At 32.9% G+C, this 26,091-nt stretch overlaps 3 protein-coding genes across 4 annotated transcripts; 1 reads left to right on the top strand and 2 right to left on the bottom strand.

Moving 5' to 3' along the window:
• Positions 1–790: 790 nt before the first annotated feature.
• Positions 791–3,916, bottom strand: LOC123719560. The gene has a single exon (XM_045676192.1). It carries the CDS (start codon positions 3,874–3,876, stop codon positions 937–939), a length of 2,940 nt encoding a protein of 979 aa, XP_045532148.1. The 5' UTR covers positions 3,877–3,916; the 3' UTR covers positions 791–936.
• Positions 3,917–15,648: 11,732 nt separating this feature from the next.
• On the top strand, positions 15,649–18,877 carry LOC123718370 (pescadillo homolog). The gene is made up of 6 exons (XM_045674779.1): positions 15,649–15,809; positions 15,968–16,201; positions 16,289–16,660; positions 16,740–17,463; positions 17,824–18,014; positions 18,519–18,877. Exons 1-6 carry the CDS (start codon positions 15,786–15,788, stop codon positions 18,789–18,791), a joined length of 1,818 nt encoding a protein of 605 aa, XP_045530735.1. The 5' UTR covers positions 15,649–15,785; the 3' UTR covers positions 18,792–18,877.
• A 395-nt stretch (positions 18,878–19,272) lies between these two features.
• LOC123718381 (protein pelota) lies at positions 19,273–25,232 on the bottom strand. 2 transcript variants are annotated; one of them, XM_045674792.1, is made up of 7 exons: positions 25,008–25,232; positions 24,691–24,934; positions 24,354–24,608; positions 22,441–22,663; positions 21,147–21,339; positions 20,774–20,880; positions 19,273–20,435 (listed from the first exon to the last, which is right to left on the bottom strand). In XM_045674792.1, exons 1-7 carry the CDS (start codon positions 25,046–25,048, stop codon positions 20,338–20,340), a joined length of 1,161 nt encoding a protein of 386 aa, XP_045530748.1. In that variant the 5' UTR covers positions 25,049–25,232; the 3' UTR covers positions 19,273–20,337. The 2 variants fall into 2 exon arrangements, with proteins under 2 accessions (XP_045530748.1, XP_045530757.1); XM_045674801.1 differs by lacking the exon at positions 19,273–20,435 and having other exon boundaries at positions 20,826–20,899.
• Positions 25,233–26,091: the final 859 nt, after the last annotated feature.

Here is a 26,091-nt window from a genome sequence, read left to right as displayed (position 1 = left end):
TTTCTAAAAAGATTCTTGTCTGTTTATTAATATCTCCAATATTCTCTTTTTGCGTTATTCTTACGTCCCACGGCAACGTGTGAATTCTCCCAAAAACCAGTAAGAAACTTGTGATTTTCATAAGTTTCAAATTATGCATTTTATGTAGAAATATGTAATGCTCGCTTCCTTCGTTGAATCTTTTCTGAACAATAGATATTATAAAAGTATGTTGAACTATTTAAAAATGCAGATGCGCAGTTTGTGTTAGTAACACAATACTAGCTACTTTTCTGTGCATTGATAGACTTTTAACATAATTGTGTTGAATAAAAGTGTTATTTACTAATATTATATGTATTAATCAAATATATTATAAAATAAATCAATGGCGCTACAACCTATTTCTCTCTCAAATTTTGGTATCCGTTTCATGATTATTTGTCAATCTGATAGGCAAGTAGGTGATCAGCCTCCTGTGCCTGACACATGCCGACTTTTTTGTTCTAAGGCAAGCCGCTTTTCTCAGGTTTTTCTCCTTCACCCTTCGAGCAAATGTTAAATGCGCACATAGAAAGAAAGTCCATTGATGCACAGCCGGGGATCTACCTCAGGGATAAGGGTCGCCCACTGTAGCCACTAGGCCAACCCTAAATATAAGTTATTGATTGAGTAAATATGTTTTGAAAGAAATAAACAAGTTTACTTAAAGATTGATACTAAAACTACTTTATTGCATACAGGTAGTTAATATTGTAAACTATACTTTTTAGTATCATTTAAAAGTAATATGAATATAAGAAAATCCAAATATTTTAAAATGCTTTATTAACTTTGTGATGTGTTTTCAGCTAAAATACAATAATTACTTAAACTATTTTTACAATCAAATAATGAAAGCGTTTCGTCCTTGCCGTGTAACAATCGACCGTATTTCATCGGTTCATAGATTCCATTTCAACTAGTAGCGGAGAAGTTCTTAATATTTGTCGGTTTAATTTCATTTATTCCCTGAGCATCACGCTTTGTGTAAAATCTCATGTCATCTCCAGACCGAAAATTGTGTCCGGGAAACCCGAGAGAGGACTGCTTCGCCAAACTTCCTGATACAACAGATGGTGAACAACTTAATAACAGTGGAATCCCACATCCACTATTGGCGTTAGGGAATACACCAACTGTACCTGAGCCAAAACCAGACTTTCCACTTGGTTGATAATTCCACTTCATTCCATTTTGATCTGCTGCATCACGCATGTTTATTTTCATACTTGGCTGCATTGAACTATCTAAATCTATAGATCCTCCGGTTTCCAACATATTTTCTCTCATCATAGGTCCATTCAGTAAATCGTGGTTAATGCCTGTTTGGATATTGTTAACGAATCTTCCCATTGGCACTGCGTGGTGATGGTGGTGGTGATGTCCGTCTGAGTGCATATTGTTTAAATGGTGTTCGTGTTGATGGTGATCTATCTGCATATTTCCCAAGTTTTCATGATGGTTTCCAAGCGAGTCGATGTTACTTCTCAGTCGGTCGTGCATCCAGGGCATGAAAGGTGGTGGACGTAACATGGAGTGGAAGTGTTGCTGATTCCTGTCCCACTCGGACATACCTTGGTTAATATGAGAGGATGTATGGAAGTCAAGATTTTTGTCTGCCTCCAGTTGTGCACCGTGCTGTGAATTCATATTATTAAAATAATCCATCTCTGACATTCTCTGTTGATAATCATTTCCTAAGTCGGCGGCGTTGACTGGTAAGTTGTGATCGCCATATTCATCAACAAATCGCATATTATTTCCTAGATCCAACATTTTTTCGTTATTATTTTTAAGTGATGTAGTTTGATCCTTTGCAAAATTTTTGTTCTTTTCTTCAATATTTTTTAAGTCAACGGACTTTTGAAAAACCGCATTGTTATGATTTATTTGCTTTTCTGCACCTGTCTTAGAATCAACGTGTTCATGTATTTTAGTAGATTCGACTGCACCAGACTTTTCAAAATCTGTCTTATGTGCTTTATCATTGCTATCCTCTGTTTTCATTTCGCTACGTAACCGCTCAATTTCTTTAAAGTCTTCGGCTTGAGTCATGGTGTTGATCTCATGTTCTTTTTCAGTAGCTGATTTTCCTTTATTATCATCAGAAGTTAGTTCTATAGCTTCTCGCATTTGAAAGTGACTAGCATCACCTAATTCTGCATTCTTAAATGATGTAACGTGTTCGTTAACATCGCCTGCAGAACGCATTATAGCATCTGCATTTAATAAATTTAAGTTAGATTCTATAATAGACTTCTTTTCATTGTGCATAATTTGTTCAACACCTAGTGAATCTTTATTTAAAGATTCTTTGCCTGTAAACATATTCTCTGTAAGAAAATTCCTACTTTCCGATGCTTCAGCATCGTTATCTTGGTTTCCTACTTTGTTTTTCAAATGCTTATCGTCTATAGTAGCGATAATTGATTCGCTAGTTTTTCCCATAGTATTTTTGTCTTCTGCAGATTTTAAAATTGTTTCATCTTGCATGTTATGTTTTCTAACCTCTTCAATGGCATTGAAGTCATTGGATCTTTCTAACAATTTTTCGTTATTTTCAGTGTTGATAGTTTTTTCATGCTGAATCTTAGTATGGGTATTTTTTTCTAGTTCGTCGATCATGTCTGTCTTTTTCGTTTCTTTTCTGTCTTGAAAATTATCTGCATCAGTATGTTGGACAGATTTTTCTTCTTTATTCAATGTTTCTAAAGATTTTTCTTCTACCAATTTGTGTTGTGATGACTCGCTGTTAAACTCTTGAAGGTTACTCTTCTCTTGCTTGGCATTAATATCAGCATGTCTTACATTTTCAGTTATGTCCCAGTTTCTGACAGTGTCAAGTTTCAAACTATCACTATGAAGACCAGCATGTGTTTGTTTGGCTTCAGTGGCATATGATTCCATATCAGATTCCACTTCAGCATTCTTATGATGAATATCTTCTAATTTTCCTTCTATGTTTGCTTCCGTGTTTGCTCTTGATTTTTGATTCTTTTCTAATGTATGATGTGTCGTATCTAACTTTTCTATATGTTTTTTATTCGATACATCTAGATCCTCACCAGATAATGCATGGCTAAGCTCCGCACTTTTGAATGTGTCCTCTATGTTTTTTACAATTTCAACATTCTTTTGAATATTTTCAATTGCCTCCTTCCACTGAGCCATTCTGGATTCTTCTAGGTTTGACTCGGTCTTCTCGAAGTTTATTTCTTTGGACGATATTGCTTTTAAAGCGAGAGCATCCAGGTTTCCAATATTTTGATTTAATAATTGAGATGCTTCCTTAACATGTTCAATGTTCCTGTGTAATTTTTCTTCAGTGCCTTCTTCCAAAAGATTTTTGTGCATGGTTTTTGTGCTTTCTTCGATCTTTTGTAGATCCCTTTGCAATATTTCAACTGCTTCCTTAGCCATTTTTAAGCTATGCTGAACATCTCTCTCCTCACCATTCTCAGTATTGATTGCTCTCATGTTGTTCACAGCAGTTTCATCACTTTCATCGCAGAGCTTGAATCTGAATTGCCTTCTGCAGTTTTCACGGGGCTGAGCTTGGGCGAGTTCCTCATCAGAGTCTCTAAAGATTTGGTACCCGAATTTCTTCTTCACTATTACCGGTTTTCTAAAACCATGTGTTTTGTGATTGAGTGGGTCCTTGGAGATACCAGTTAGAGATGACCCATCGTTGCCTAATGACAGCTCAGCTGGAGATTCTTGAATGGTGGACTTCCTTTCGCGTTTGATGGGTTTGTGAATCGTGTTGTGCTGAGGGTCCTGCTTGATGCCATTTTCCCACACTGGTACTGCAATAGCGATAGTCGCCAATGCAGATAACACTATGATTCTCTTCATTGTGGGTCGTCGTTGTGAATGATGCAGCTTCGATGGACATTGGTATTTATATTTAAAATTCCTTAATATGGAAACGTTACAATTATTACTGAACGTGATTTAATTCATTAAAAAGAAACGTATGGGTTAGTAAAGATTTGCTTCGCTAAACGTTTTCCGAAATTAGGGCATTTATACACCAGAAATATATATTAATTATTGTATGTTTAAGATACAATTTAAATACATTACACTTATAAATCAGAACATGTATAAAATAATCTCTTGGCACACAAAATGAATCTAATCTAAATCTATTTTTTTTTATGCTAATTGAATTTATCGATTAAATATTTAACACAGACTTATGATATTTAACATTACTCTTGTAACGTATGTATAACCACCCTTATAACATTTAATATTATTATCAATTTTGTAAGAGATGAACTTTAATTAATTAAATATGACATAGACAGATAAATCCTGATCCTCTCAAGCAGGACTGATTCGAAATTACTTTTAAATAATGTGCAATATAACGTCGCTAATTTAGCAGATTTTTGGCAGACTTCTTTTCTTAAAGGGGTGAATGTAGAAAATGATTGTGCCCATCAAAGGAATAGAATTGGCCAAGAGGCCTCATCGACTCTCATAATTTATGTCAGAGGTTCGATCCCCGCTTGTGCACCAATAAACTTTCTGTCTATGTTCTATCTAGGACTCGCTGGTACGGGGAAGGAAATCATCACAAACAAGGCAGACTAATCACCTATTTAATAGACACTTGTCTATTAAATAATTGATCAAAGAAGCGGATGCAACCTGATGTCAAGACCCATATTGGGGACTAACGCCACTGGATTATTATTTCTAGAAAAACATTATTATATCGGATCTCTAGATTATACGCCATATAAGGCCAATGATCACAAAGCCATGATATATATGACAATTAATTACAGTAACATTTATGGCACCGAATATATATTTGTATTAAACAATATTATATTATAAATAAAATAAGCCTTATCTAAGTAAAATTTTATAGATAGGTACAGTCAAAATATATAATAACGACATCGAAGGGTTTACTACGTTTTCAAGCATAGATAATGTAAAAAAAATAAATTGGGTAATATGTGTAAAAAAAGTAAATAGTTACAGTTGACGTAATCACTAAATAAGAAAATCAAAGGACTCCACAGTGCACTTGTACAAATGTTTGCTAACTAAACCTGGTTCATTTATTATGTGTAATTTTAGCTTATTTTTTCGCGTATTTCTTTCATATTTAATTAAAAAATTGGATCACAATTAAATACAATTCATTTATTATTTTAATTATGTGTCGTCGTATTACGTCGTCAAATCAGCTATTTATCTCCTAAGAAAAATAGTAACAAGTAACATATTTGATATGTTGCTCTGATACTGATGATGAGATACTGATTCTTCAGAATTTATTATCGAAGTGTATTTAAACAATTGTCAAGGATATGTGTCGTAAAATACTCCCGTATATTAAAACCCAAATAGATTTTGACGTATGGGAGTCAGACCTAAGTTTAACTTAAGACTCGATATTTTTCTTTTCTCAATTTTATATATCAGTATAACATACGATTGAATATAAGATTCTTAGTCGTTTCTGGGAGCTAAATATATCAAAATATTTTTTACACGGGATTTTGTCATGTATCATCATATTTATCTCTGTTACATAATTGTATAGACAATGTACAACAATTGTATATAGAGACAAAGAAAGTTATAATAACTTAATTTCGGTGAAGTGTATTTTTTTAGTGACATATTGATTTATTTTGTAAATTAATTACAAATTATTGCTAAGATAGACATTATAAGTAAAGAAATTAACTGTGAAAATAACTGTGATTAATATTTCTTACTAATTGTATTTAATCATACTTCAAACACAAAGAAATTTCTGTTGGGTTATTTTAATTGTATTTATTATTATTAATATGTAACCTGTAATCTTTTATGAATAAAGAATTCAGTAAGTACCAAATCGGACCCATTAAAAGTTAGCCACCCACAAACGATATTGTTACGTACAAATTTCAGTAGTTTTCTTTAGAAATTGAAAACAGTTTGCCAATCGAACCGCTATCGAAATAAAATTCTAGCCAAGGGCTTCAGTTATAGTTAGCCAAGGGCTCTCCAACCAACCAACTAACCAACAGGCCTCACTAGAAACAATGGCAAGCGGCCGGGTAGGATGTGTTCGATCCCTTGGAGGATGGGACGGGCTTTGGTATGGGATGGTACTCGTGTGGACACGTTAGCCCCGTCTCACTTTTGTCCTCAAGCTCAAAGGCAGACAAAGGGCAGGCGGAATATAATAAGTTTCTTAAGGTAAAATTTAAGTTGGAGCCTGAAAGAAGAGAGAAGTACCGGTGGCCACAGAGCTGGTGCTTTAAAATACTACTAATTTGAAATACTAATATACTAGCTTTTAAGGTACACTGACACAAGGACCCAACTATTTAATTTTATATTTATCAATTTTAAATTATTATTATTATTACTATGTAGGTTAAGAATATTGTAAATTTGTGTGTTGTAAATAAACATCAATGTATGAACAGATAACATACACTTTTGACCAAGACGAGTCTAGTGTTAGGCTCTATACCCTGAGATCATGAGTTCAAACCCCTTGCACCCATTAATACAATCATATGGCAAAGGAAAACATCGTCTTTCAGCATGTCTTGGACCCAAAAATTGACGACTTGTTATAGGCCTAAGACGAACAAAGAAAGGATACAGAAATCTAAGGCCCAAACCCAGGCTTTATAACTAAAAATGTAATAATTAAAAATAAATTGATTCATAGTAATAAAAAGAAATTGAACATAATTGTTTTTCATACAATCACGTAAGCAGGTACGTGTTGTAAAGAGGGCACGCGAATTCAGCAAATTCCAACACTGATTCAGCTAATAAAGAACGAATATAGTTACGTAGATAATAATAATTTCCCTTTAAAATATATTCAAACTTATATTTCTTTAACAATTCATTATTAAAGGTACTTCACATGTACCCATAGCTGCTATCTGTATTGGTTATAAATTGATGTGGTTCAAGTCGTTTGTTGGAACCCCAGCTGTGAAACAATGCGATTATTAGCTACAAAAATGTGTGTTAGCTAATAAGGGTTACATATTAATAATAATAAATACAATTAAAATAACCCAACAGAAATTTCTTTGTGTTTGAAGTATGATTATTACACTAGGTTTATTTAATAAAATTAAGGAAAAATATATAAAGGAAATACATACAGAAATCTAGTGCCAAGAAGCAATCGTTCGTTTGACACCTCATCAGTGAGTGAGAGATATCAAAATCAACTCAAAATATGATTTATCTACAACATAATACATACTTAAGGATTTTTTAGAACAAAGGGCGTTTGCCCTTTGTTCTAAAAAATTACTGAATTATTGACTAAATTACTGACTAATTACTGAAACGTACGCGTCGCAAACCTTCATACTTAGCTAGAACAATAATAGAGATACTACTAAAGCGCTTATAATCGGGTTAGATTGACAAAAGAGAGCACGACCTATGACAATTACAGTTCCCATATATCTTTACTACTGTAGTCAGCTCTACGCCTCGTTTTTGAATTTAAGGCGTTATTTACACTTAAGTCTTAATGTACGATTCCTAAATATGAGTTACAGTCGTAGATCGTATGCTACTCTCAATTCTGAGGTCGTGATTTCAATTCCCTGATATTGATTTCACGACTTAACTTAAACTTAAACACGATATCACGAGCAAACTTAATACAAGCTTGTACTGTGGAGATAACCCCTAAGGATCTGGTATGTATGTAGTCGACGACTTGTGTCAGACACAGAAGGCTGATCGTCTACTTGTCTTAAAGGGAACTTATGAAGTAAAATAATGTTTATTTATTCCTTTATAACTACATAATTCAGACGTAATTTTCAAATTAATAATTTTTCATAATCAATTAAAAATGAAAAGATTCCGTGCGTTTTATTTCTACATAAAATGTTAAACGATTAGTTGATGTACCTTCCCTAACCAGTAACTTTTTCGTGCAGCATTTGTGGTCGATTGAAGATTAAAACATATACTAAAAAATCTATAATAATAATCCTAATAAGGATATGGTTCATGGTTTAGTTTTATATATTTTGATACTAAAGATATTTCTTTTACGGTCTAAAATAGATAGTATATACTCCTACTATATCAAAAACTTTATAAAAATTGTTTGTCAAATCAAGATAATTGTTGTTGCCCTAATTTCTAAAGAGATTCATAGAATATTTGGTAAATTGTTGTGGACTCCGTCACGAATTATTTTATGTTTATAATCCTTCAGAGCAGTGGCTACAACTCTTGCTACTACTATTACTATCATTGAGTCATAGGTTTGGTTCTCGGCTTTACACCAATAGAGTTTCTTTCTATGTGCATTTAATATTCACTCGATCGGTGAAGGAAAGCATCGTGAAGAAACCAGCTTGCCTTAAAAGCGAGCCAGCGTCAGGCACAGGAGGTTGATTACCTACTTGCCTATTAGATTGACAAACGATCATGAAACAGATCTGACCTAAAAAGCTTGTAGCGCCACTGGTGTGTTATAATCGTTCATGCGAATACAGCATTTCGATCTCTTGTGAACGAGAATTAAACAGTTACCTCAATCAGGTGTAATCTCTAATTGTACAACTAAACTTTATTGAAAAGGAGGCTTCATGGTTTTGTGTTTTACGGACACCAATACTATTTATTTATTCTTCAAAATTAAAGTCAAAAAACTTTATTCATATAGGTAAACAGGTATACTTATGAATGTCAACAGAAAAGAACTTAAATTGATTCTAAATTTATTTACATTTAGTACCAGTTCGCAAGACAAAGGCGTAGAGCGGGCAAGAAGAACTGGCAAGAAACTTTCCGCCACTCTTTTTAATCGCCAAGTATTAAGTCATACAAATTGTTTCAACTGGAGCAAATCAATCCCAAATATTATCATTTAAATTGTGTCAAATTTATAAAATTATTGATTAATTAACGTTTAACGAAGGCATTGAATTTATTCTGTGATAATTCTATAATTTCGCTTAGGAGTTTGTTGTATACTATTTTCATATAAGGAGTGTTTTATCTTCTGGAGCCTGATTGGTACGCTTAGATTAGTTCTCTTTCGAGTATTATACTGGTGAATGTCAGCATTTCTTTTAAAATCGTTTCTATTTTTTTGTACATACAAGGCTTCAAGAATAGTGATAGATAGATTTAATATATATATTTAATTCCTTAAAGTTATTCCGTACCGACTCCCTTGGGGACACAATTAATCAGTATATCTTACTATATTCTAACAAACAGTAATATTATATAAGTACTGTAACGTATTATACTAATCTATGTGACAAAGCTGTCACAAGAGGTAGCCCAGTATTGTAAGAAAATTAATTAGTTAATAAATCTAAAAACCGACTGAATTTAAGAAAATTTAAAATAAAGTATTTGAGTATCCTTAACATTAATCACACCCTACAATAATCACAACCTAAATAACTTGGTATACTTTTTTGATTGATATATATATTTCAAGACTAAAATTTTAATAGCTGTCCATGTATTTTTACTAATATCTCTATATTATTAGATAACTAGAAAAAGGATTAGAATGTATCTTATAAATTGTACGATAACAGGTAGGATAGGTTCAGATGGAAAATAAATGATATATTCATAAAATAAATAATAATATTTTTAAATCAAATAAAACAACATTATATTATTTTAATTTAATAGTTTATTAATATAGCTATTACAATTATGATAAAAACTATGATAATAGAACATTAATCTTTCACAACGTGGCTCGCGTCACCCATAGCAGTATTTTCATGGACTGTGTGCTCTTGCATATGAGGATCTACCCCATAATCTACATCACGGAATCCGTTGAAACCTGGCAGACCATATATCGGCGAAGATCCCCGCGATACCTTCCCCGGAACGATGGTCGGGGCACAGCTGAAAAGCAGGGGCACATTGCAGTCGTTGCTTGGAACATTAGGGAATACACCATACGCTGGTCCACCTGGAGTTGTGACAAGCTGCCCAACACTTGCCAAGTTTGACGGTGATATTTCTGAATGCCTGTTCGGCGAATGCTCTTGCTCTTCTTGGTCGTTCTGGTCCTCAGATCTTAGAAGGCCCCGTCCACATCCATACAGTGATTGGTAGCCGAAGTTCGAGTAGCCATACGGGTTCATGTATGGTCGCATGTTCCATTGGTATGGTAGGTATGAGGAAATGTGAGATGACAATGCAATTGGTGAACCCACGCCCATCTGCATTCCAACGCCATATCCAGGCGTAATTTTTCTTTTATAACGTAATTGATCCAACAGTTGCCTCTCGGTGATGTAGTTAGGGATCGAATTGATGATCGTGGGCGCTCCCGCTACCACGGTGATAAGCAACAAACCAAAAGACACAACCTTCATGATAACTTATTGTGTACTAAGTGCAAATTTAATGTGCTTATTATTTATACATGACTGCAATTTTTGTTAGTATAAGGATTGTGTTACTGTGAATTGCAATTCAATCATTATTTTTGTCAATTTAGATTTGATACAAAAATAGGTGAACTTATGTAAAACTTAACTTGAACAAGCCATTTTATTATTTAACATTAAAATGTTTTACTTTATATTTTTTAATGTCAATTGGCCCTGATAAGCACTTGCAATTTCCACTCATCTTGAGGAATATATTCCAATAGCTCAATGACTGAGTGATACTCGCCCGCAGCTTGGATTGGATTCGTTCCGTGATCCCACTCTTTCCTTTTGATCTTCAAATTTTATACATATTGTCTATATATTATACATACATATGGATTGGATTTGGATATCCACAAAGTAACGCCTGATTCAATGAATTACCAAACATTCATCTTTTATTCATCATTTTTTCAATATTATTCGCAATTAATAATTTATTGGAAAACTCGACTGAAGAAATTTTACCTTTATAGTTCTAGAGTAATTTGGAACCTGGGTCCTCCACTCCTCTATTGCCCCGAGTCCTACACACCTCAAAATCCGGCATTGGAGTCGATAAATAAATCAAAATTCTTATTCAGTTAGTTCTTACGAAAAATAAACATACGCTCAAAACAATCGTAAATGGCAGACTTATGTGTGCATATTATGACGATAACAACTTTTATAACTTTTTGAATCGAATCGAAAAGTTTTTAAAATATCTCAGAAACTGTAGCTCGTAGGAAAAAGTATTGATACATTTTATAGCTATTTTTATGATCTACATTTATATAAATATAGTACTTTTATGGTAAAACTTACCGTTTGCTGGAAATCGCAAAAAAACTCATATATACCTTTGACATTGAATAAAAAAAATTCCATACACGGGAATGATGGGGAACTATTTTATGTTTTGAAAAATTATACTGATTTTCAGCTTCTTGGGACTCTATGTACCTTCGAATGTCTAAATTGACCGGGCTATAACAATCTTAAACAACATCTCAATGTCCTATGCCGAAACGAAAAGTATTCGTATTGCGTAACAATAGTTTAATTATAAATTGTGAGTGTTAAAATAATTATTACGTCTAGTGCCGTTATTAAGTCAAATAGAAGAGACTGCCAACGACACAGGAAATCCCAGTGTGGTCTACAGCACTTTCTCTTTTAACAAAACATGTCCTTACGGTGTTTTCCTTCACCGTAGGCTGTTAAATGCGCCCGTAGAAAGAAAAGTCAATACAAACCTGCGACCCCAAGCATAAACGGCGCACGCTCAAGTCACTAGGTCAACAGGTCCTAAATATCAACCTTGTATCAAATCTAATACCGAAAAGTACATTGAAAATTTTTCAGGTTCCATAATTGTGTTGCACAATACTTTCATAGAATTCAACAACGACCTAAAAACCTATTGCTTAATTTGCTTACATACCTAGAATGCAGAGTAAACTTCTATATGTAACATAGTATAATATATATTTTATTTTGATATACATTTGAAAAGTAATTTATTTCATATTTATTATACAGCGAGGAAATGCTGCCAGCGTTAAACGTCCATAGGGACCAATTTTTTTTAATTTATTTTAATTCTAATTATCAATTTGGAACTATTATTATTATTACTTGTATTTTAAGAATATTGTACATACTGTATATTTACGTGTTGGAGATAGAAAATTAATTATATTATATAATAAATAGCTATCAACCTATTGGTTTACCTGCCATGTCCAAGTATTATGGTGCCAGGGTGAATAAAAAATGATGGGCAAAATTCAAGGCAAGAGACCGGCTCGAGTCATGGTTGCGGATCGTGTGGTCCGGCATCACATCCGCTGAAGAGCTGTTTCTTAAAGAGCCCCCGGCAATTCAAGTTAACAGCCAGCCTTTAGAAATAAAGTGGCACCCGAAGTAGAAAAGTCAAGTATATTATTCCGTTAAAACATGTTATCAACATACCAGGACAATCCTGAATCATTACACAATGCTTGCTATATTCATCACGCACGTAACCAGCTGAGCACCGACATCCAACAGAACATTCCCACTTTTCGGGGCATAACGATGTTAACGACTCCTTAAGTAATTTGAAATTAATACACGTCACTGGACATTTCCAGCCACAAAGAGAGAACTCTTCGTTGTCTAACAAACACTGGGATGTTGTAAAACACTCATATTGAATAAGCGTGAAAATCACGAAATAACATTGCAGTATACAATACATTTGCATAGTCCGTTATGGTAATAAAACTTAGATATAAATCGAATTTATTAATATTATGTTATAATGTAACATTACACGTTACAATAAACGTATAAAAGTATCCCTTCGCTTCGGACTTCGTTATATTTAATTAATGTTTATTAAAACCTAAACATAACAATTCAATAAACAGATGTACAATTGAAAGAGATTTGAAAGAAGGTGGGATGATCCTCTGATATCTTGTAAATCTGAATTTCAAAACTTATTAGGTTCCACACTATAATTACAGAAAGCTACTTTTGTGGACTTTAGCCCGTCTCACCTCCACAGATACCACAGATAAACAAAAAAGGGCGGCCGCAGAGCAAGCGTATAAAGGGCTCACATATAAGAGTCTGTCTTCCAACTTAGATTTTGTACCCTTTTGGGTTTAAGTTGACGCCTATCTCGCTTAAAGAATAAAGCCGCGTTGCCATTAGGCAACATTAGGCGCGCGACACGTGACGCTCAACATGTACGGCAACGCTGCCCAACAGCGCGTGACGTTGTCAGCTGGCGTCCAACATGACGCGCGGCTTGTTGTTTGTTTAAAGAGCATCGTTCCGCGGTGACTTTGTTGCGCGTCAATTGTTGACTAGTAGAAAGGCGGCTTAAGTATCGCAATACAAGGAAATGCTGCCAGCGTTAAAGGCACAAACAGGGACCAACCTTTTTATTTTTTTTAAATTGTCTTATTAGTAATTTTTACTATTACTATGTAGGTTAAGAAAATCGGTTATATAGTTTTTGAGTTAAACAAACAGTTAATTTTGTCTGTGTTATAAGTATAGATTTAGTTGGGCTGTAATTGTTTTATGAAAAATGCTATTAAAAGTTGTATAATTTCCAACCCGATACGACCTCTACTACTTATTTATGTGGGTGTGGGTGGGATCTAAAAAAGTATGACGAATTTCAAATTCTAGTTTTTTTCGTACGAGAGTCCATTTCCAGAACCATTAAAGAAATTCCTGAGTAAGAGAGGTAAATTAACACTTTCTACAGTCTAGAAAACTTATTTTATCTTACCAACGTGACAATCAATGAAATTATAACAAAAACGTGTCTTAACTCAAACTTTCGTCTTAATTATCTATAAGTCTTATCTTGGATCTTCATCAACTTTATATAATCTTGGACATATATAAAATGCCATTTAATTGTCCACCGTTAATTTCCGCCTCCACTTTAATGAGCAAAGATGGCTAAACGCAGTTTTATCCTTTTTTCAACCTTTATTGTAACCTTTGTACAATGCGGCGTCGTCTGGGAGACTCCGAGCAATCTTCAACCAGTTCACGGCCTTTATGTCAAACCTTCAGTTGATGGGACAACGGGGGACTTATACGTAGCTGCCACCGAAGATAATGGTGTCAACTCTCAATGGCTCACGGACCAGCCAATTAACTTTCTAGCGTCTGCTTCTGAAAACCATCAATTGCCTCTATCGTTTACGTCCAGGGATTCTGATGAAGTTCCTCCTCAAAAGCGAGCAGTTTTGACAACACCAATTCAATTCGCGCAGGCCCTGCCTACGGAAACCGAAAAGAGTGTGTACCATGTTCCAACATCAGATGAGAAAAGCACACCATGCGCGCACCCAGCTCCATATTATTCTCCGTTCCAGTACTTCTATCCTCAGATGTTATCTGCTATAGCTAATGCCTACACTCAGAAGGAGGGCAATCAAGAGGCTGTTAAAGCGCAACCAACTGCATGGCCCCATGCTTATGCCTATCCATTCCAGTACGTGATGTTCGACCCTAGAGCTTGGGCAAACCAAATCAGCTCATCGGAAAACTCCAAAACAACTACAAAGGATGGTGTGTAAATTTTATTTATAAATTAATTTTAGTTATCTGTACGTAAATTATTATTTTTATTAAAAAAATAAAAAATATTGTTTGTTTATAAACAGTCCCGTGGTAGGTTCTACGTTTTCAAAACTTATTTTGTTAGATATAATAAGATATAGATATTTACACATAAGCATAAAAATAATAACTTTAAATACAATCCAGAAATTAATAACTTTAAATACAATACAAAAAATAATTCTTATGCAATAATGTAATTAGCAATACCTCGAAACTCGAATAACTAGAGTCATTTCTAGAAGAAGATACTATGTTCTTTTAAATAATTGGAAAATAATTAAATAATTCTCCTCTCTAAAAGGAGAAACTCATTTCATTCGCACTATTCCGTTATTTTCATCAGTGGAACGAACGTATATGGATATATAAGGAGCAAATCTTATTTAATGTTCAATATGTTGCATTTAGGTAATATACGGTTTGCGGTATTCATTTTGCCTACGTTTTTACAACTGGTTTATAGAAGTACAAGAATTTGTGATTTTGTTTCACTTGCCCTACAAATAATAATTGAATAAAGAATTACGAATACTATCCTACACTTGTAAGTATTGCGTCGTGATTGCGCGCGCTCCACACAGGGGAGTGTGTCTGTGAAGTTAAACCAGTTTAATTAAATTTTGTTTTATATTTTAAACTTCTTTTTTCTAACAATTTATATCTATATACTTTATTCTCATCTGATTTTTACATTGTAATGCAGATTTTTAAATAAGATTTTTTTTAATATGCTCTTTCCACAATCGACTTTCGAATGGGTTGAACCCATGCTTTTAGGTAAAAACAACTAACAGACTAATAAATTAATTAAAGTGCTTAAACCTAGTCAATGGACAATAGTTTAAATTTAAAGAAGTTTCATTTTTTATTTCGCCGCAAGTCCAAAAAACTTCATTACTATTTATTAATTCATCTTCATTACTAAATATTGATTCCTCCTAATAATGAATTGCAAACCACAGACAAGATTAAATATTATGTCAATCAATACTACGCTGTTCATTGTTGTCATGTCAATGTCAAAACTCAGACTCGAATGAAAATCTCGATAAGTATTGTCATTTACTTAAGTCAAAATAAGCATGGTAAAAGTTTGAAAATGCGTAGTTTGTGAATAAAATATATTTGTTTCAATACTTTTATATCATATTTGACAAAATAATTTAGATTTTACCATCAATAATAAATTAAAAGAAATCCACGATGGTCTCTAAGAAGAAAAAGAAGGTAAGTTTCAAATCATAACCAAACACGTGTCTATTACAGCGTGTTCACGTGTTTTTATTATTTCTTATGCAATTCTCATAAAAAATCAATTTATAAACCATTTGAGTGTCTTTACTCTGACAAATAGTTTATTTTCTTTTATTGTATTCACATTTTAGTATTCATCTGGAGAGGGAGCGCAGTTTATGACCAGGAAGGCTGCATTAAAGAAACTTCAACTGACTCTAAAAGATTTTAGGAGAATCTGTATCTTAAAAGGAATATATCCTCGTGAACCTCGAAACAGAAAAAGGGCTCAAAAAGGAGCTGGGGGCATTAAAACTCTATATCATACTAAAGATATAAAATTTCTTTTACATGAACCAATAATATGGAAGATCCGCGAGTTAAAGGTACTTAAATATTTAAATTAATATATCAAATTATTGTACTTGCATTAATAAGCCTTTAAGCTATCTATGTTCATATATGATTTTTAGGTATTCCAACAAAAAATTCGTCGTGCAAAATCAATGAGAGAATATGGCAAAGTGAAAAAGTACTTCAGAGACTACCCTGAAATTAATATTGACCATATTGTAAAAGAAAGATATCCCACTTTTGTTGATGCCTTGAGGGATTTGGATGATTGTCTTACTCTATGCTTCTTGTTCAGCACATTTCCTTCATTAAAAAGGGTGCCAAGAGACCAGTCTATGCTTTGTAGACGATTGACAATTGAATTTATGCATGCACTGATTGTTGCAAAGGCTATTAGGAGAGTATTTATCTCTGTAAAGGGATACTATTATCAAGCAGAATTAGAAGGACAAACAATAACATGGATTGTACCTCATCATTTCTCATTCCAGGTACTATTTGTTATATGTAGTCTACAAAATGATTTTTATTATTATAGAAGTATTAATTTTTTATTATTCTTATTTTCAGCCACAAAGCAAAGATGAAGTTGACTTTAAAATAATGTCAACATTTGTAGAGTTTTACATAACAATGCTTGGATTTGTCAATTTTAAACTTTACAATTCACTTAACTTGGTATATCCTCCTAAATTGACTGCTGGCTTTAACTCTGATTCTGAAAAGGCCCTGGTGGATGAGCAGGCTTATGTGTCTGAAAGGATTGCAGCTATGAACCTTTCGTTAGCTAAAGTTGTAGGGTCAAATGAGGTTGAAGAAGTTCCTGAAATGGATGTATTTGAGACAGATGATCAAGATCCACTCAAGATTGAAGAAGCCAGAAAGGAGGCAGAACAGATTAAAGTATTGAAGACACTATTCAAAGGTTTAAAATTCTTCATCAATCGAGAAGTACCAAGAGAGCCACTGGTTTTCATTATTAGATGTTTCGGTGGTGAAGTTTCATGGGACCGTGACCACTTTGTTGGGGCTACATTTGATGAATCAGATGAGTCAATAACATATCAGATTGTGGACCGACCAAGCATGGACAAGCAGTATTTATCAAGGTACTATGTTCAGCCACAATGGGTTTTTGACAGTGTAAATACAAGAACTTTACTTCCCATAAATAAGTACCTTATGGGCGCAACCTTGCCACCTCACCTGTCACCATTCATAGACAAAACAAAAGACCAAGTTTACATACCACCAGAGCAAAGAGCTCTCAATGATCCCGATTACAAGCCTCCTGGTGAGTAAAAAGCTGAAAATTATTGTGACTGTTTTTAATCTAAGGGTAGGATATGGTATTAAGATTTGAGATACTAAATATTACATCCATACTAAATATTACATCCATACTAAATATAAATCTTTCCCTAAATTCATGGAAACAGTAGTGAAATAGGTGTATATATGGGGTAGGCTCATTTCCCTGCTTAAATATTTTTTCTACATCTACAAGATGGTGATCATCCTCTTGTCAGGTACCGGTACCAGTCCCTCTGCACAATCTTTTCCAACAACAAAATTAAATCTTTTTCATACCTTTGATAATTAATATAACTGTTTCTATTGTAATGCACAAGACTAAGTAGATCATTGATTAAAGGTGATGATGATGATGAATCTGAAGACATTGAAGAGGCAAGTGATGAAGACAAGGAGGAAAAGAGTGATGAGGAATCTGAGACAGAAGAGCAGATTCTCACAAAGCAGTATCAAGCTGAAGTCGCTCAAGACTCTGCTTCTGATAATGGTGATGAAGAAGTTGACGAGAAAAAGAAATTATCTAAAGAAAAGGTAAGATTTTAATAGAAGGTGCACAATGGTAAAGTAATTTAATATATGTACACTAGGACTAGGATATGTAAACTTAGAATAAAGTGTTTCATCTCCTATGGCCGGGCCAATTTAATTTATTTGTGTGTGTTCAATTGGATTTGAGAATGAATTAAAATTACAATAAGAGTATTTACAGGAGAACATCTGTCAGGTCCATTAGTCTCTTAATAAAAGTATTTTAATGCCAAATAATTTCTAATTCAAGCCTTTCTGGAATCAGAATAACTTTGACATAGTTTCAACACTCAAGTTAGATAATTAAGTTTGTACATGTATGTGAAGAAATATCAAAAAATCAAATCATTTATTTTAAATAGAATTTACATGATTTTATGTATCAATAAAAAAATAGTTGATTGCTATGTTCATGAAGGTATTCTGAAAACATATAAAAACTATTACAAAAATTTAATGATTGACAAACAAAACATTTGACTACATTTTATTGTTTTTGATTTCCAGAAAAAGAAGATGGCTGTCAAAACTGGTATCACACACAAAGAGCATCCTTACCAGAAAGAGATAGAAGACAAGCAGGCTTACAGGCTCAGAGAGAAATTAGTTCGGAAGAAGCACAGGAATTTGTACAAGAGCATGAAGGCCGGTCAAGAAAAGAGGAAACAAGATATATGGTTATTAAGAAAGAAAAGGCGCCTTCACGATGAAAAGGTTAAAGAGGAACGAAAAGCTGAAAAGCAGAAGCAAAAGGCGGAGGCTCTTAATGCAGCATTGTAATATGGACATATAATTGCTAATAAATATGTTATCAATGTAAATTTGTATTCTTATTATAATATAATAGAATAAGAAAACAAAAATTCCAGATGGATTTTTCTTTGTTCCTCCTAAGAGTATATGGCCTAGTATTGACATGGTTAATTATGATCTCCATAAATACTAAACCAAAATATTATTGAAAGTTTTTTTTGGTCTGTACCTGTTTTTATAATTCATATAGTAAATTTCCATTATAATAAGGCAAACCGAGGAAATTCTTAAAACTAAGCTTATATGCTTAAAATGGATTGCTATCCATGCTTACAAACATAGCGCGGAATTACGAAATTTCACGCTCCTTTAATGAAAGAACTGAATTTTGAAGACTGCTGATGTGTCTTTACAGAAAATGTGGACCAAACAATGGTGGCAGAAAATTCATTATACAGCCGTTTTAGGGATTCATTCAAAGATGTATTACAATAATAAACACCACGTGTAAAAGCTTGATTTGTATTAATAACAAAAACTATTGAATTATTTACAGAAATTAAATTTTTCTAACAGTAAAACGGAATTTTATAATATCACACTTTAGTGTCAATATATTTACAATTATCTATGTTAAAACATGTCAATAATTAACAACATAAGATCTGATAAAATAAATATAAAATGAGACAATGTATCTTATAAATACACAGATATAGTGGGACCTACGTTCGTACAGTAACTTTCAATCGAGACACTGTTCCCGTCGATTTGTATGCAAGTTTTTTCATATATGTAATATGGCAACCTTGGACTTACGCGAAACAAAACTAAACTCGGTAGTAAGGAGTTACAGAGTACGAATACAAGCTGTAGGCGATTCAATATCTAGGACATAAAGAAAATTCACGAGGTCCCAGAGATAACCCCACATACGCCAATTAAGTTACAAAGCAAGTAAAAGACAGTATGGCTCACAACTATTGTTTCATTATTATAACAATAAATAAATATTAAAAGTAATGTTTTTGTCTTATTTATTTTAACTTAACATCCATTTAACATTTTAATAAGCTATTCAGGAACATTCCTTCAAAACCAAACAAATTCCCACTAACTTTTAAATTGGCCTAGCAATGTCTATCTAATACAATTGAAATCTAGAGCTTAGTATCAAAAATACTCTTTCAAGTATTACGTAAGCAGATTTACTGCAATGTAATAAACCCCCAACGCCCCCAAAGAGCTTTCCCAAGAGGAAGGCCTCTTGTCAGCAAAAGTAAGCAAAGCTATTAATTGTTTTTAGGAATCCTCGAAAATGCATTTCGTTTTCAATCATTGGGATCGATTTTTCATGCAATTTGTTTACTACAAAATGATCATCCTTCTTTTTAGCTCCAAATAACTGAAGCCCTAGTAACCCATACAATTTGACATAACTATTCGACTTCATGAACTGTACGAGCACGTTAAATCGAATAGTAAATGTAAAATCAAGAAAACCGTAGTAAGGTAACACGAACATCGTATTCCTCGGCATATTAAAATGTCAATATTCTGGCATAACCTAAAATTAATCAGAATCCGAGCTGTCGTATTCAGCATCACTGTCCTCGAGCTCAGGCATGGGGAAACGTAAAATTGCTGCTACACCAGTGAGTTGATCCAGCTCTGAAATCATATTCCATCTTTATACACATAAATCTTATGGGCGTGTAATTAAAATCGAAAGCAGCTGGACCGACTTGATAATTTTTAATGATTTCAGATGAATTCGAGAACTAAAGATGTGTGTACAGTACACGGTCTGTTGTGTCGCATCTGTGCGAGAGGTTAGACACGTGTTTTATTAGATAAAATGGTTTCGTATTTTCTGGCATGTTATATACTTAATAACCCACAAAAATAAATATCCAAATATATGCCATCTGAGGACAAGTTCAATAGGACTGAGGCCACTGAATTATAATTAATTTATAGATTTGTTAAAATAATAGATATAAACTCACGTTCACCAGAAACATGCATGCTAGAAAATATCCTGACATCAGCACCATTGTCTCTGGCCGAGTCAACCAGACCGACATATTCCTTACGCTGCTGAATATCTTGACACCTAAATACAGTTATGTAAACTGAAATCGTTAATTAATCTACATAAGCAAACATTTATTTTACATAATGTGAATGTTTATGGTGTAATCTGTTTTGGCTATAAGCTAAGTCATAAAATAATAAATATTATTTCAATATTATCATTAGTAGTAATATTGATAATTTTTTTGTTGTAATATTCTTAGTGTAGATAGTGTACAAATACTATCAAAGCTTTCTCTAATCAAATACTAATTAACAACCAACTAAATAGATTCTAAAGCATACCTAAACAATTTGTCTGAAATCATTAGTGTTTCAATTGCTAAAGCTTCATTTGCTCTCATAACATCCTTCTTTCCATAAAATGCCTTTGCTGGCTCCAATTGCAGCATTGTGTAGAAACCTTCCAGCAATTTAACTTCACTCGCTGCTTTTGTGTCTGATATCTTGGCCATTACCGATGGCTCTTGTAAAACTTCTGTAATTATAACAAAGTTTTAGATCAAATATACGTAAGTGGTCCCAAAGTCTGGCACTGGCACATTAGTTTTAAATTTCGAACTATTGCTTGCATTCTATTTTTGAATGTTTCACTATTGTTTTAAAACAAAAAAGAAATAATGTTTACTTTTGATGTCTTTGTTTATTTTTCTCGGGTGTAGTTTTCCAACCTTTCTTGAAAACTTGAAACTGGCATAAAGTCAAAACTATTGCCATAATATATAAAAAAATGTCATTATTTATTTTTTCTCGCGTGTAGTGTACTGAACCAGTGTAAAAGTGTACTAAGAGACGGTTTTGGATCGGCTTGTCAAAGACCTGCCCAGTACGCTATTTGCGGGACATCACTTCGTGTTCCAGCAGGACTCTGCGCCTGCACACAAGGCCAACACCACTCAAGGCTTGTTTGAGCGTCAAAATATAATTAAACTTGAGGGTTGGCCTTCATCCAGTCCGAACCTTAAACCGTTGGACTACAAAATTTGGCGGGTCTTAGAGAGAAAGATATGTGTTTATCACATATCCTTCCTCATCACCATAAATTAGAAGAGTCTGAAGTCATCTTTAAAAAAAAGCATCAGTGAGAAATAAATAATAAACGACTGGCCGCGTATAATTTTTTTTGCTATTTCTATTAATTAATTAATGTACTATAAATTAATTTCACTCATTAAAAACTGATCAGTACTTTTGTTTTTATCATTATTTCCATTTATGACAGAACTTTGGGACCGACTATGTATAGCTGGCTGCAACAGATCGCATGGTTATTCCAACAATTTTTTTAAATCACTTTGTTACAAAATAACCTACACTGTAAAGGCATTATAAAGTGTGATTGAATCATAGTTACATACATTACATACATATTTATAAAACTCCCTAAATGCGGTTTGAAAATAAAAATGTTTACTTAATACCACAAAATGATTGATATAATCATAATATAAGTATTTACATAATTGGTTAAGATACTTGTATGTTCTCCACTCAGAACTCAGGATTCTATATGCCTTTTGTATTCAATCCTAGTTTTATCCTCTATGTCCACTAAGCAATAACCTATGTTATAATTTACCTTTTAGAGAGTGCTTAAATCCTGATGAAGCCTTGACCAGCAAGAATTTTGATTTATTTTCAATAAGAAGCTTATTATCAGTTTTTATTGCTTGTTGCATCATGTAGTCATAATATTGGTCCTTAACAAATCCGGGTGATGCAATAATTATGCATTTGACAACACTAAAGTCTATGTGCCTGAGTATACCTTGCATAACAGCTTCATAAAATTTAACAAGTCCCTGAAATTGGATATGAGCCATCTTATTAATAATAATAGCCTTAATTGCTGTAAAATGCTTATGCCTAGTACATAAAAATGTGAAGTACTATAAACACTTACAATTAATTGGCAAGCTTACAATTAATTTAATTCTTAAATTCTATTTTACATAGAAATTAAGTTAAATTATTATGTATGAATTAAGTTAAATTATTATTAATAAGTTCTTGTAACATGCTTTCCAGTTGCCAAGGCTACTCCGAGAATGTGACAATGTTGTCTAGAAAGCGCAAATGAGTGAATGTACATTGTGTTACCTAAATGAATAAATGACTTGGAACAGTTCCCCATTTATGTTAACTAACTTTTTTCCCAGTCTATGTTTCTGAATATCATTTCTAGAACTGCTATAATAGGATCCCTTTGCCTTACAACTTAAGCCCGAGGCACCCCATATTCAAAATTTTCTATTCTACTGCCTCAGTATACTTTTTTATCAGTGTAATATATTGTTTGTGGATGCCTTTTTTTAGTCCTGAACAAATAAAATTTGTGCCGTAGAGTATCAAATGCCATGTAGTACATTCTGTTATATTTGTGATACTTTTGTATAATTTGCTTCACTACATGAATGTCATCTACAGTTGAAAGCATGCTTCTGAAACCTGCTTGTTCTTTTGCTTGGTTTTTTCAAGGATATTTTGTTATTCTGTTTAGTATAACTTTCGAAGAATCTTTTTGAGTTATAATTGATTTTCCTGTTTTTGAACTATGATGGTATGGGTCACGTCAAGAGTGTCAAGATTGTTAACTTCGCTATTAGTTCAGAATCTCCTTTCTTTTTGTTGTCTATATTCCCTGTCTGTATTGTAGATTTGGCATCCATTATTTATTGTGTGTTAGTTCTTTTAAAGCATACATTATTCCACTTGACTTCAATATGTTGTAATATCATTAAACCATTTCGCCTTATTGTTGTTTCTTATAGATTCATTCATCTTTTTTTTTGTTCCTGTTTAATAGTAGGTTTTTCTTTGTTCAATTAATTTGAACTTGAGATTTCTATTTTTGAATGTGTTTTGAAAGTGTTGAATTTTTTAATAGAAATGTGAATTGCAAGATTAATTTTTCTTATAAACCACTGTTTTCTGAATGATGCTCTAGCGCAATGTTAAAGTACATGTAAGAATTTCCTTATTACTAATAATATTACTTTTGATTGAAGTTTCTTTTTGTTTGTTTTATATTGAGATTTGTGTTTAATGTCTCTAGAACCATCCTGTGATCAGTGTTAAAACTAATTTATTAATAACAGTAATGTTTTTTACTATGTGTTGTTAATTTGTCAGATTAAAATCAATTTTGTTTGTGTACTTTTCACCAGGAGAAATTCAAGTGCATTTTATAGTTATTCTTTTTTGAAAAAATCTATTTAAAATGGATTATTTACATGGAGCAAATTTATTAGTATGTAATATACTATGCAGATATGTTAAGCAGAAAACATTAAAAATATGTACTTATTTTATTTTTTTAGCTAATCTATATTTTTGGATGTACATAGATTCTTTTAAATATTGCCACTATTGGAAGATACTGAAATACATACATATTCAACAGTGGTTTTAAAGGTATGATTTAATTCTTAAATTATTATTTTTTTAAACTAGTTTATAGAAATATCTAAAATATTAACTTAAAAAATATACCTTTTCATGCTGCTGTGTAAAGCCTCTCCGCTTCCTAGGTATTGTTATATCTATCTTTGATCTGACTAATGTCATTGATGAGGTAATAAGGCAAACATGAGCTAAGCCTTCTTGCATTACTACTGCAGCAACATCCGCCGAGGTTGCTGGATCACAGGCCATATCTACTCTTTCTAAGGCTACAGAATCCCATTGTAGCTTTCGCAATGTAAACTTCCTATTTAATTCTAAGTCTAATGTGTGGTATGCCCCCATCTAAGATTTTACATAAAAGTTATTATTTTGCAAATTAGGCTGGCTAAGAACATTAATGTTATTTATTGATGTACTTAGTTACCTTCACATATTGATTCTCAACAATATTGCGGCCTTTCAAACGAAGAACACATGCTTGTGTATCGAAATCAATATTTTCCACGGTTATAGTAAGCGTAGTTCGAACTCTAGTGCTTGTCGAAGAGCCCGTCGACGACTCATTTTGGACTTTTCGTACGGTCGACGCAGTAACAGAATCTCCTTCTGCTATTAGGTTGTAAGCATGCCACATATCCTCAGATTCTTCAGATATAAGACCGATGCTCCTGAAAATGGATATAAACAATAGTAAATACCTAATAATATGACCTAAGGCAATATTTAGAAATAAATACTTACCCACTGCCATCTTTTTCAATGTTTTTAAACACTAACTTCATTTTTATTTTATTTCTAAGCGGATTAATAAATAGATTTATTCATTTTTATTACTGCAATTACTCAAGATATATTCAGGGATTACTAACTAGTTACATTGCACTTCGCAAAGTATTAAACAATTGCTATCAACAATTAATAGATATAATCATTATTCAATTCACTACAACCGTACACCTTGTTGACTCAAAAGTCAAACCATAGTCCACAGATGAATAAGTTATAAGAGACTCTAATTTCGTATAACCTGTTTTGAATTTCCCTATTCTAACAATAAGTGTATATTTTCAGATTACATATTATTATATAAAAGTTATGTACGAAGTAAGCGTTAAGCGTTAATGTAATACAAATTAGAATTCCGTCGTATTTTATTGGAGACTGAGATTTTACGGGACCCAAATTACGATTTTTAATTTCGAGGTACTTTAAGTATTTTAGAAATACATTGGTCATTGATTGGAACGAGAAGTAACGGAATATTTGGTAACGTATCCTTAAATGACGTATTTAGATATCAAAAACAAAATCTTCAATAACATTCTAATCCTTTTTTTATTAGTTACTATAATAAAAATATATTGTTAACTCAAATACGATTGAAATTTTATAGTAACGTATTACTGTATTGTACAGATACCGCAAGACTTCGGTCTACAGATTCTTCATCTATGGTCAGTCTGGTAGACGTAAATACATAGCTGTTATTCTTGTACTAAGTACTGACAGAAATGTCAGTTGTCTTTTAGATAATTTCATACAGGTTTTAGTTTTTTTGTCGTGTGATTTTCTTCTATCTCGTATAGGTGTTTGTTGACGTAAATAATAAAATCTGTTTTACTGAATTGCCATCTAATTAGAGCGTAAAAACGGACAAGACGCTATATTCGGTAAATGTTATTTATACTTGCAGTGAATTGCCAAGTTAATCTAAGTGTGAAATGTGTTTCGTGCTGTGAATTGTGTGATAACGTTTCTAACGTCAAGCCCAGCTGGTTCAACGAGCGGTAAAATTTTGCGATCTTTTTTCTGATGTATACCAAGC

Source organism: Pieris brassicae, chromosome 2 (assembly GCF_905147105.1).
Source record: "Pieris brassicae chromosome 2, ilPieBrab1.1, whole genome shotgun sequence".
Classification (NCBI taxonomy): domain Eukaryota; kingdom Metazoa; phylum Arthropoda; class Insecta; order Lepidoptera; family Pieridae; genus Pieris; species Pieris brassicae.
Note: the sequence above shows the minus strand (reverse complement) of the source record. Positions and strands in the feature narration are given on the sequence as shown.